The 13,678-nt window shown below is 40.7% G+C and overlaps 1 protein-coding gene across 3 annotated transcripts in view; it reads left to right on the forward strand.

Annotated features, from left to right (window-relative positions):
• RCL1 (RNA terminal phosphate cyclase like 1) overlaps positions 1–13,678 on the forward strand; it is a 61,107-nt gene that overhangs the window by 23,756 nt on the left and 23,673 nt on the right. For all 3 annotated transcript variants that reach the window (XM_082274017.1, XM_082274019.1, XM_082274018.1), the window contains 5 exons: positions 1–61; positions 1,423–1,497; positions 3,526–3,650; positions 5,334–5,459; positions 5,573–5,729. The exon at positions 1–61 is cut by the window's left edge and continues 115 nt beyond it. In XM_082274017.1, the coding sequence (XP_082130143.1) occupies positions 1–61; positions 1,423–1,497; positions 3,526–3,650; positions 5,334–5,459; positions 5,573–5,729 (544 nt within the window). The remainder of the gene's footprint in view (positions 62–1,422; positions 1,498–3,525; positions 3,651–5,333; positions 5,460–5,572; positions 5,730–13,678) is intronic.

Genomic DNA, 13,678 nt, shown 5'->3' on the forward strand with positions numbered 1-13,678 from the left:
TATGAAACATCCATTAAGGATTACACTTCGTGGGGTCACTAATGATCAGGTTGATCCCTCGGTAAGATCTTAACCCAAAACGGGAAAGATTTTTAGTTTTTCTTAATAAATCAAACTAGTTTACAGTCTGGGACTTGATGCCCTCATGTGTCTGTCTGTGCCCTCTTTACAACATCATGTTGACTGACAACCCAAGTTACTCAGTATACAAGTGAGAAAGCTCCGATTTATCCCTTATCGGAGTGCTCAGTAGGCTTTAATCGAAGGGAGTTGGAAAGCAAGCTTCTTTAGCTGAGTTGTAATTTTATCCGTGAAACAGATTGTACAACGTAGACCTGCACAATTCTTTTTTTTTTGCTTAGAATGAAGATCATGATTCTCTCACGATTCTCAATCTTTAAAAAAATATATTTATTATTATTATTATTATTATTATTATTATTATTATTACAATTTCAGGAGGTGCTAATCGAAGTGTGAGGAGCAGTGCAGCACCGATGCTTCCTGTAGCTCCGCTCTTCTCGGTCTCCTTTCACAGGCGGAGTGCAATTGATATCACTCCGCCTGTGACAGAACGGAGCCGGAACTACACAGGAAGCATCGACTCCGTTGTGTCAGCTGAGCTCTGACAGACACCCAGGATATCTGTCGGGTGTCACAGCAGGGAATGAATTGAGACTGCGATTTATCATACCATTAATCATGCAGCTCTAGTACACCATTTATATCATATTTAAAGCAGTTTCATTCTTTTTTTAGGTGCTAATTAGAGTGAACTGAAAAGCTTAATTTCTGGCTTGGCTTTAGATTTTTTTTTTTTTTCTTCAAAAATAAAGTATAAAACTACGGTAAGCCTTATTGGGCATACCCAGGCTCGGTACATAGAAATTGAGAAAACATACGATCAATTGAGAAACACCAAAGTATCTCTTCCTGTCATTCAAACTCTGCAGTCCTAAACACGTTGTTTTAGCTCTATATCAACCAGCTGATATTGTGAGGTAACTTGCTAGAGTAAGGCCTGGCACCTGTTGCTGTAATGTTAAAAATTAGAACTGTACTTCTCGTCTCCACTCACCACATAATAATTTGTTCTTTTTTAGGTAATGTAATTACTACCACTGTACTGCAGAGCTAGTGATAGGCTTTCACATTAGAAAAGCTTGTATGCTATGCAAACATTTGTGCACCTATGCAGCTTGTATAAAATGATCCTTTGTAAAGAAGTGTTTTTTTTGTGTTGTAAATTTAAAAAAATGTTAAACCAGTTTTTTTTTTTTTTTTTTTCCCCTATAAAAAAAGATCCTATATACATTCATTACTTTAATTACAGGACTGGAGTATAGAAAAACTGCATTAAATATTTCAGCATGGATTTAGGATCCTTTGACAACCAGATTATATATACTTTTTTCTTTATAGGTGGATACCCTTAAAGCCACAACTATTCCTTTGCTGAAAAAGTTTGGCATAGATGGTGAACATTTTGAACTCAAGGTAAGGTTCTACCTTGTATGGTGTGCACATAATCCAGAATAAAGCCATAGGGAGGTAGTGGTCTCTCTCTGTTAACCACTTGCTGACTGCCGGGGGGGGGGGGGGTTCCCAGACCCTCCACCCTCTCCTTGCGTGCCTTGTAGAAATAATCAGGCAGCTGTAGAGCTGCTTGGGTTACTTGTACATGAAAGCCCATTAGCTGCAAATTTTGTAATGGGTATTTTCAGAGAACAGAAAAGTATTTTTGCCTGGAGTTTGGACTTTAAAGATTGCTAGGGTGCTTATAATTTACATAAAATGCCTGCAGAGGTTTTATTTTTATCTGGTTTTTCTTTCTCATCCATTGAAGCAGGATTAAACCCATAAGCAAACAAGCGATCCTGTCACTTATACCTCGTTTCCACTGAGCAGTTTGGTTCAGTACGGTACGCAATTTTTGCCGTTTCCACTGTCAAAAGTTGTGAATGGTACCCTAATTACGAACCGTACCCTACCACTTTTTTGGGACCCTTTCGTTGGGGTACCAAGCATATTAGTACCGTACCAACAGGGTGGAGCTATACTGTTGAGGTACTGTTGGCAGTAGAAACGCAAGCCTGATCAAGGTGTAACGTTCGAACCGTACTGAACTGTACTAAACTGAACCATGTACCGCTCAGTGGAAACGTGGCATAAGTGTTCTTTTTCAAAAGCTGTTATGCAGATAAATCAGAGATGAGACAAGTCATTTACCACTGACACGGGGGTGCTTACAATGATCAGCTTTTTTTTTTTTTTTAAATTTGTGCAAAACCTTTATCCCAAAAACACGGCTTATAAAGTTTTTATCTGGACTTTGGCTTATGTCTACCACAATTGTCTCCCCCCCCCCCCCCCCAAACTGAGACTGTGACACTCCCACTACCATGCATGTCTGTAGGCAAAACACACTTGTCTTTGTACTCCTAACTTGTTGCCACCACACACCATTTGAATCAGACACGTTTATCTTGGTCTCCTTTAGACCACAGGACATGGTTCCAGTAATTCATGTCCTTAGTCTGCTTGTCTTCAGCAAACTGTTTGCGGGCTTTCTTGTGCATCATCCTTCTAAAAGGGTTGACAGCCATGGAGATCAATTTGATGCTGTGTGCGGCGTATAGTCTGAGCACTGACAGGCTGACCCCCCCCCACCCCTTCAACATCTGCAGCAATGCTGGCAGCATTCATACGTCTATTTCCCAAAGACAACCTCTAGATATGAAGATGAGCACGTGCACTCAACTTCTTTGGTTGACCATGGCAAGGCCTTTTAGGAGTGGAACCTGTCCTGGTAAACCACTGTATGGTCTTGGCCACCATGCTGCAGCTCAGTTTCAGGGTCTTGGCAATCTTCTTATAGCTTTAGGTCATCTTTATGTAAATTAACAATTCTTTTTTTCAGATCCTCAGAGTTCTTTGCCATGAGGTGACATGTTGAACTTTCATTGACCAGTATGAGAGCGAGAGCGATAACACCAAATTTAACACACCTGTTCCCATTCACACTGGAGACCTTGTAACACTAAGGAGTCACATGACATCGGGAAGGGAAAATGGTTAATTGGGCCTAATTTGGACATTTTCATTAAGGGGTGTACTCACTTTTGTTGCCAGTTCTTTAGACATTAATGGCTGTGTGTTGAGCTATTTTGAAGGGACAGCAAATTTACATTGTTATACAAGCTATACACTCACTACTTTACATTGTAGCAAAGTGTCATTTCTTTGGCATTGTCACATGAAAAGATAAAATATTTACAAAAATGTGAGGGGTGTACCCTTTGTGAGATACTGTACTTGTTTTATTCTGCATGTACACATGCTGATAGTTAAAGGGTTATCCCTGACTGGCCCAAACTTTGTTTGCCAGTGTCCAAACTCTCCTGTAGGTGGCAGTATAGCACATAAAGACTTCCGGTGTCCCTCAATGAATTCTAAGAAAATGATCTTACGGCGAGTACAAAAGTCCTGTGTTTTTTTTTGTTTTTTTTTTATTTTTCCTTTTAGATTGTGAAGAGAGGAATGCCTCCTGGAGGAGGAGGGGAGGTAATATTTTCCTGTCCAATAAGAAAGGTTCTGAGACCAGTTCTTTTAACAGATTCTGGCAAAATAAAGCGTATCCGAGGAGTAGCGTATCCTTTTTTTACTTCAGCAATTTCAGAATTTCTATACTATATTGAAAGAGAGAGTATTCTGTATGGCGCTACAGTATTACATCAGATGCTGCGTGTCTCTTGGAGACCACATCAACATCTCCTAGTTGGGAGAGAAGTGCAACAGCTGTACATTGCAGTTCCGGGGAGTTAAAAGGCTAAATTCAACTTTTCTGGCAGAATTTTGCTTTTCACAATCAGTAGAAGCCTTTTCTTATGTTTTTCTGCCCATGTGATCCCAATGTACTTCTCTCACTTACCTATTTCATGGAAGCTTTGAGTCTTCATCTCTCAGTTCGAAATGTTAAAACAAGCATTCTTGATTTCAATGGGCGGCCCAATCTGCGGAAAACGCAGCAAAGTAGCTCATGGGGCAATTTTGGCACATTAGGGTTTGCACATTTTTTACTGCGCGTTTGCATCTGTATTTAGGGTGCCAGTAACTATTAATGGCACCAGAAGTGCTACTAGTTCAATTTAGGTATATAAAGGTGGTCATACACTATACAATCTCTCCTTTTTACGTTACCAAAGTTACATAATAAGAGGACATGCCTTTTCTATCCAATTACTGTGTATCCAATCAGGCAGACCCTTCCATTACATGGTTGCTTGTAGATCTAAAGGGGATTGTACAATCAGACTGTGTAGTGTATAGTGAGCTTTACAGATTTCCAGGGACACTCTCTTCTCCTGTTTTTAATACTAGATATCTGCTCCACAAGGGCTGTTATCTAATTGCTTAACTCCTGCACACTCTGCCAGATTAATCTATACAAGATGAGGGTAACATACAAACTATCAATCAATCAGTAGAGGGAAAACACTGGCCACTGGCTATAGAGGGAAAACGATGCTCACTGATATTGCCTTCATTGGAAAAGCATGAAACTGCAGGGGTTGGTGGGAGCAATCCCCTTGGGGGGGGGGGGGGGTAGGACCACTGGCTGAGGATATAAAGTAAAGAGGGGGGCGCGGGACCACCAAGTGAGGATAGAGAGTAAAGGGGGAGGGGGGAGTGAAAGACTACCAGGTGAGGATAGAGGGTAAAGTGGGGGGGGGGGAGCGCAAGACCACCGGGTGAGGATAGAGAGTAAAGGGGGTGGGGGGAGCGCAAGACCACCTGGTGAGGATAGAAAGTAAAGCTGGGGGGGGGGGCACAAGACCACCAGGTGAGGATAGGAGAAAGTAAAGAGGGAGGGGGCTCAAGACCACCAAGTGAGGATTGAAAGTAAAGTGTGGGGGGGGGGGGGGATTGTGCAGCTACTATATCTGGCTGGTAACCAGCAAAATAACATTTTTGTTCTTGGGTTAATGTATAGAGAATCAAACTTTTTTTAAGATGTTTTTATAACTTTAAAGCTTGTGGGTTAAATACTGTTCACTGCATGGTCTTCAAATACGTGAGGGGTGAATAAAGCTTCCTTTCCTACAACCAATAACTGCTATAATTTTAAACTCCCTCTTGGGTGGAGATGGAAATCTCTGATTTATTCTCATGCTTGAAGTAATAATGACACATTAAAGCATTGTCTGATTATGTGAGCAGCTGTGTGTTTTGGAGACCTTAGTTGATGACCTTAGTTTTGTATGGTGATGAGATTATCTTTGTGCATTTTATTTTTTTGTGCTGTTGCTGGCTCCTTAACCCTTGACCAACAGATACTCAGTTCGAGTTTCTCCACAAATTGGCAACCGAATCGTTGAATCGGCTAGAAGCATTCTAAATAGATTTCTTCCAGATATTTATATACACACGGATCATTTGAAAGGGACCCATTCTGGAAAGTAAGAAAACTCTGCTGTATATGTGGTGGCTTTAAAGCTTATGCTGTACTGTTTCTAAACTGCAGAATAACCTTAGTATATTGCTCTTTGAAGATACCTTCTTTCATTTCCAGGTCTCCTGGTTTTGGTTTATCATTAGTGGCAGAAACAACCGAAGGATACTTCTTAAGTGCTGAGCTTGCATCAAACCCTCAGGGGCAGGGTTCTGTTGTGCTACCTGAAGATCTGGGGAAGAACTGTGCTAAGCTTCTATTAGAAGAAGTATATAGAGTAAGTAGATCCAGTTGTCTCCTAGGATTCCATGTTTTTTGTTTGAGATTTGGCCTGTTTTAAGCACGGAGTATTCGTGGTATCCGTTTTCAAATAAAAGGCAGCATAGCAAAGGACAGATGAGCAAGAAAAATATTTGAGGGTAAGTGTTAGGGATAACTGACACACTTTTACTTGATGTTTCTGGCCAGATGTCTAGCAATAGAATTGAAGCTCTAAAAAAAAAAAAAAAAACACTAAGGGCTCTTTCACACAGGCAGTCCGATCAGATCCGCCTGTCAGTTTTTTAGGCGGATCTGATCGGATGCCCCATTCAGCCCTATGGAGCAGCGGATGTCAGCGGTGACATGTCCGCTGACACCCGCTGCCATCCGCATCTGATCCTGTCCGTGAAATCCGGACAGATGGAAACCCTATTTTCCATCCGTCCTGGGGATGGGATCGGATGAGAGCGGACAGGCGGTCCACTCTCATCCGATTTCCCCATAGAGAGCAGCGGGGGCTGTGACCCCTCCCTCTCCGCACTGCCAGTGGAGACGAGAGCTGTCATCCGCCGGATCAGCGGGGATCGCGGATCAATCCCCGCTGAGCAGCACGGATCCGCCTACGGAGGCGGACTGTGTGAAAGAGCCCTTAATCAAGTTTAGTGGAGCAGTCGGTTTAAAAAAAATCTACACACCTGTAAAAATGCCAGTTTTTTGAGATCTAAAAAATCAGACCAAGATAAATTAACTTGAAATTTTTTTCCCCCACCTTAAGGGTCTATTCACACTGCAGTTTGTGTTGCACAAGTAAATTTCTATGTATTTACAGATCAATGCATGTGCGTTGCAATACTTTTAGCTTCACTATTCTTGATGAAGAAAACCACAACTAACTGTTTTGACTCTTGCATTTATTTGTATTGCACTTACATGTGTTTACATACGTTGCATTGTGCTGAAAAAGTAGTGCTTGTTCTAACTTTTTTTTTTTTTTTTTTTTTTTTTTTTCCAGTGCACATCAGCACAAAGCACTGATGTAAACTGTTTTTATTGAAATACCACCCTACCCCACAGCCCAGACATAAAGTACTGTACAAAAGTTTTAGGCAGGTGTGAAGAAATGCTGTAAAGTGAGAATGCTTTCAAAAATATATTTGAATTGTTTTTCTGTCAATATACAAAATGCAAAGTAAGCGAACAGAAGAAAAATCAATATTTTGGTGCGACTACCCTTTGGCTTCAAACCAGCATCAATTCTTACATTTGTACAGTCAGGGATTTTGTAGGATTAGAGTCAGGTGTAGGATTACCCAATTTTTTCCAATGTCTTTTGAAGAAGCACAAAGAAACGGGCAGCGTTGACCGTGAACCCAAGAAAACGTATGTAGCAGACAAGACGCATCATACTTACTTCCCTTCAACATTGGAAGATGTCCAGCAGTGCCATATGCACAGAACTGACAGAAACCAGTGGAGCCCAGGTACATCCATCTACTATCCAGAGAACTCTGGCCAGAAATGGTGTTCATGGAAGAATTGCTGTCAAAAAGCCATACCTCCAACATGGAAACAAGGCTAAGCGACTCCAAAACATAGCAACTGGGGTACAGAAAAATGGCAGCAGGTGTTAATGGACTGAGGAGGCAAATTTTGAAATATTTGGCTGTAGCAGGAGGCAGTTTGTTTGCCGAAGGCCTGGGGAGTGGCACAAGGAATGTCCGCAGGCAACAGGAGAAGCATTGTGGAGGTTCCTTGCAAGTTTGGGGCTGCATTTTTTCAAACAGATTTGGAGATTTGGTCAGGATCAGGGGTTGTCAGGCAGATGCTTCTCCATCATGCCATACCATCAGGGAAGCATGTGATTTGCCCCAAATATATTCTCCAGCAGGACAACAACCCCAAACAATACAGCTGCTAATGTCAGTAAGAACGAAGCTCTGTGTAAATAACAAGGAGTCCTGGAAGCAAGGGTTTGACCCCCCACAGAGCCCTGATCTCAACATCTTTTGAGTCTGTCTTGCATTACACAAAGTAACAGAAGAATTTGAGGGAGTCTACATCCACAGAAGATCTGTGGTTAGTTCTCCCAAGATGTTTGGAACAACCTACCAGCCGAGTTTCTACAAAATCTGCGTACCTAGAAAAACTGATGCTGTTTTTGAAGGCAAAGGGTGGTCACACCAAATAGGGATTTGGTTTGGATTTCTCTTCTGTTCATTTACTTTCCATTTTGTTAATTGAATAGACCAACACTTATTTCCAAAAGCATTCCTAATTTTACAGCACTTTTTTCATACCTGCCTAAAACTTTTGCACAGTAGTGTATGAAAATTACAGGAGGTTGTTGTGACACGCTGTACACAACCAGCACTTGCCAGAACTTACTGCAGGCCTCTTGGCAGCCTCCCGGACCAGATTTCTTCTTGGTTTTTTTTCATCAGTTTTGGAGGAAAGTCAAGTTCTTGGTAATGCCAATTCACTGTTGTGCCATATTTTCCTTACTTGATGACTGTCTTCACTGTGTTTTTATGTCTAGTGCCTTTTGAATTTTTTTTTTTTTTGTACCCTTCTTCAGACTGTTTTAGGGCCACACTTAAAAGCATTTTCTGGTTTGTAGATGTATCTGCATTCAGAGAAATGTTTTGTATTCTTTCAGTCTTGAGAGCATAGCGGCTCCAACACTTCAGTGCTTATATTCTCTCGCACAAACAATTATTTTCCTACATAAAAGTATTGTTTAGATTTCAGGTCCATGTGATTTTCATGGTGTTTTATTTTTTTTTTTTTATAGAGGTTTGCCCTATTTATGTAAGAATTAGAAAACCTAGATTTTACTGATCTAAATGCTACATTTGCCTGTGCACATCATAACAGGATTGCTTTTTAGAAGATCTGGGCAATGGTTGTGTTTTTCAGCCTTGTGCAGAGGGGAGGGACCAGCAGAGTAATGCTGAGCTAGATGTGTACTGACTGGTCTTGGAAACGCTCCCTGTATTACTTTCCAAATGTCAGCGTCTGCTTGGCTTTTTGTACTAGTGTCAATTGCAAGGCTTTGTTTATCCGGCTTTATGCCTGTCTCAGTTTGCCATGTTTTTAATCCAGCATTTGGTTGGTTTGTTTTTGTATTCTTTTACCGTAGCTCTTAAAAATAATAGATGTGCTTGAATATGAAGGTGTAATGGGTGCAATATTAAATGTGATATTCGAAAGAAAATACAAAAATGTCTTGCCCAGAAAGTTTGACGTTTTACATTAATGCTCTAGCCTGCGCTAGAAGCATGATTGCTGCATTATCCTTGCCCTTTTGCAGTCACTTGGGAAGATTTGTAGGAGTGATTGTCATGCAAAGATTAGAGTGTATGTAACCCTAGCAATGAATTTGCTCACTTTTAGGCCCTTTGCACTGCTCAGCAGGGAAAGAGACAGTCTGCTCTTCTCTATGGGTGGTGGAATGTAAACAGACTGCCTGTCCGTCCGTTTACACCCAACTGCCATTTGATCCGCCAGATGGATGGGGGAACGATTTCCCATCCGTCTGTTTTTAGCCAATCGGATGTCTGTGGGCATCAGCGGGCACATGTCTGTTGACTTCCTCCATGCCATAGAGGAGACTTGAGGGTCTGATCAGTCCGCTAGTGTGAAAGGGACCTTAGTGTGTTTATGAATATAAAAATATGAAATATGAAAAAAAAAATGTTGATCCTACCAGAACTCTTGTAATCAACCAACGCATGCAAAATGTATTGTGTTATCACATGCATTACTGCAAAATGATAGTGTGAACTTTTGCAATCACTTTAACTCTCCATATACCAGGAACTAAAACAGCTTTCAGAGTATTTACCCTTTAAGATAAATGCATCCAAATAGATCTTATAGTCTTTAGGCGCACTTATAACAAGCTAGTGTTACTAAACCCAGGGCCTTGTATTCACCATATGTGATATCCCACAGTACACAGAAAAGGGAAATGCAATTATTTTAGTAAATATAAACTGCTAAATTCCTTTTCTCATCAGCAGTATATAGCACTCTTTTGGCTTCTATTAGTGTCTTCAGGGGTGTCCAAACTTTTTTCAAAGAGGGCCAGATTTGATGAAGTGAACATGCATGAGGGCCTACCATTTTACTTGACATTCTTTGGACCATTCAAATTAAATACAAACTAACTATTTTATGCATAGTTTATTGCAAAAGGCATACTTTTCATTTCATCACATGGATGACAAATCTAAGCATATGTTAAATCACTCGATTGAAAGAGAAACCCCCTTAGGTTGTGGGACTTTAAGGGTAACAGTAAAGGCTCTCATAAGAGAAATTTTAACGTGAAGTTATTATAAAATTATTTATTTTGTAAAGTTGTGGTTGTAACAGACAATCATCATAAACTGTACATGTTTGAGTCATAGAATCAAAAAAGCATGAATGATACAATACAGTTGTAGGTACATAGCAGAGTCCAACGCGTTTCAAACTGTTTGTTTTAGTACATAAATCTTCCTCAGGGAGTCTGCATATGTTCCTGAAATACATGGTCAAATGTAAGTTCCAAGAAACAGAATATATCTAAACATTTTACAGTGAAAACTTTTTTATACATGTAAAAAATATATTATTAGCATCTGCGACCACATGTTGCCCTTAAAGAGGTCCTGGAAAGCCTCATGCTGGTCCAGGATACTCCTAGAGAGGAAACCTACTCCCAAAGATTGAAAAGGAAAAAAGGAAAAAAGGGGGGGAGGGAAAAAAGGGGGAAGAAGAGGAAGGGGGAAAGGACAAAAAGAAAAAGAAAAAAGAGGGAAAGGGGGGGAAAAAAGAAAAAGAAAAAGAAAAAGAAAAGAAAAGGGGGAAGGATGAAAAGACCCCTTGTGTTAAAAAGACATACCTGCAAAACAGTAGAGCCCAAAAGAAGGTTCCCCTTCGGGGGGATTTGAACTCCCATGCGTTGAGAGCTAGAGTCAGGTATAAGGATTTATTTTGTATCTGAAACAGTGAGTATATTTACAACTGTCAGAGATCCAAGGTTAATGTAAGTATGTATATAAACATTATTACAGAGAATATTCATGTAAAATTCACCTGTTATGATGATTTTCATGTAGACATATAAAGAGGGGAAAAAAGAGAAAACGAAACCAGGAAAAATAGGGAAAAAAGGGGAAAAAAAGCTAATTTTTCCCAGGAAAATATTATCTTCCGATGTATATATCTCTTGGATTTATTGAAGTGGGATCCTATCAGGGGAAAAGGAGATATATCTTTTCAGCTTTGGTAGATCAGGATAATGTATATATTATATTTAAGTAGTATGATTAGAATAGCTCTTACCTCACTAATTTATTGGAGGGTGTGGGGTATCTCATCAGTTTCCAAGAGTTTTGGGGAGACCTATATCTTCCCAAAGGGAATAGAAGTCCTTGCCTGAAAGGTATAGGACAAGGATAATATGCCTATATAGGTATACATTTTGCATATCTTATTATTAGTTAAAAGTAGGTATTCCACCTGAGACGATCATACCGTTCTGATTGAAGCCTGTCGTCACCGTATCCAATGAGGACAGCAACATATCATCCTATGAGATATAGGATGTGATCTAAGATTACTCGTCCTATGAATCCTGGTAGTCACATAGAGAAAAAAATAAGATAAAACCCTCTTATAATAAGTTGCCTTCATAGTTAAGAAAAAAGTTTTTGGTTATATAGGTCTCCTCCAGAGTACTCACTGTTATGTATGGATATCGGCGCAATAGGCGTTCGGTGTTGCATCGGAGAGATAGCTCTCCGTTCTGGCTCTCGGTGTCCCCTTAAGTACCCAAGTGTCCAGAGTCTCGTGGTGATTCTCGCGGGAGTTTTGTAAGTAGTTACGTCATATCCGTCTTTTACCACCGGAAGTTCCCCGGACTGGCGGTGACATCACATCCGCCCAAATCAAAGGCTCCGACGTGTGTCATTTCCGCCTGAAATGCCCGGAGATTATTCCGCTGGACTGGCGGTGACGTCATATCCGCCCTTTTCTCTAATAGACTCCGCTAATATGTCCGCCTAAGTTGTAGCGGTATAGTCATGCGGTAGATACATAGAGGGGGGATAATTTTAATTAATTTTAATTTTTAATTGAAGGTGAAATAAACATTGTGAATGGAATAAATAATACCTATCTATATTGTATATGGAGACTACTAGTGGACACTTGTTTTAAAGAAAGGGGAAATCTGTAGAAGATAACGCCCCAGGCACGGGTGATGCGTATATCCCCTGGAAAAGATTGACCAGGGGTTTCAGGATGAGACATATGGAGCATAGCAACCAAATGTTAACGTCCCGGAAACGCTTGTTTCTCCAGATGTTTGAGGGGCCTAATGGTGGTCCCCATAGGAGATGTCTCACCCGTGCCGGGCTCTCATTTGCAGGGGAGCCCCCCGAGGGGAAAGAGAAAAAGGGATGATATAAATGCCATGTTGGTGTCAATTACATGGACAGGGATACAAGTTGGCTGGTAGGCCTACACAATGGGAAGAAAGAAAGAGATAACAGAATCTAGAAAAGGGGGGGTTTTTTTCAAAAAGAGGGAAGGGAAAGCCTCTAGTGCACAGGAGAGGGGGGGCAGGGAGGGCAAAAATTCCCCAATCAGGGGATATTTGCACAGAGAAGACCCAAAACCGGTCTGTAGTTGTAAACCCACCCCCAGCATTGACCTGTGACAAAAGGAAAAAATGTTAGTCGCAGAATGCATCACATATTTATTTTGGACAATTTAAATGTATATCCAATTTAGGATATAATAGTATATTAGTAATGTGGATGATTTTGTGACCCACTTAGAGATCTGATATCTCATAAAATTTGGTATCTTAGTACTATCACATAATCACGATGGGGGGAGGGGGGGGGGGGATGAGAGGGGGAGGGTTTTACAATGTCGTAATGGTCCTAGTTTGAATAAGGAGAAGGTATTTGAGATCTAAGTGAGAAATTTATCCACTTTTATATGAAGTGTGGAGTATATTTCCCAAAGGGAAAAAGGACATAGAGAGTAAGGACCCTCAGTCTGTCTTCCCCGAGGAAAATCCCTCTAGAAAAGGCCTATAACTTTCCGCCTCATTTAGGCCAGGGGGGGTGGTTGCCGCAAGCCTAGCAATCCAGCGCATTTCCCGCTGGAGTAGCTGCTTGTTCCAATCACCCCCCCTGGCCGGTATATGTACCCTTTCAAGGGCATAAAAAGTTACCTTGGGGGTCCTGTATTTGTGCGTAATTGCCATATGCCTACCAAGTGGTAGATAAAGGTCTCCAATATTGAGACTCTGCATATGTTTATTGATGCGTTTTCCTAGTTCTTGCTTGGTCTTCCCGACATAGAAGGCCTTACATTCGCAGCGCATCAAATACACGACCCCCTTAGTTTTACAATTTACAAAATGTCTGGGTTGAAAAATTTCACCATTGGGCAGTGTGGTTGTTTTGCATCTGACTATCACTTTGCATTGATCACATCTACCACAGGGGAATGTGCCTTTTTGTTGACATGGGTCCTCTCTATTGGGGCCTTTGTACTCACTTTGTACTAGAGTATCTTTTATAGAGGTGGCTCTTCTGTATGTGATGGCTGGGGCTGGTGTCACTATATGTTGGAGGATAGGATCCTCCCTGAGTATAGCCCAATGTTTTTTTAGAATTCCATAGATATTCTCATGTTCAGTTGAATAATTTAAAATTATTCTTGGTGGATTCCTGGGGGGTATTTCTTCCTGTTTCTGAGGTTTGAACAGTAGGTCCTGTCTTTTTAAGATTTGTACTTTATTGTAATTTTTCCTGAGACATGATCTGGAATATCCCCTTTCTAAGAGTCTCTGTGTCAATTTATTTGCCTTTTCTTTGAAGTTTTTCTCAGAGGAACAATTTCTTTTAATTCTTAAATATTGTGAGTATGGAATAGATCTCTTAAGGGGTTGAGGATGAA

The sequence above is a fragment of the Pelophylax lessonae genome, assembly GCF_965119305.1.
Source record: "Pelophylax lessonae genome assembly, chromosome: 1".
NCBI classification, from domain to species: domain Eukaryota; kingdom Metazoa; phylum Chordata; class Amphibia; order Anura; family Ranidae; genus Pelophylax; species Pelophylax lessonae.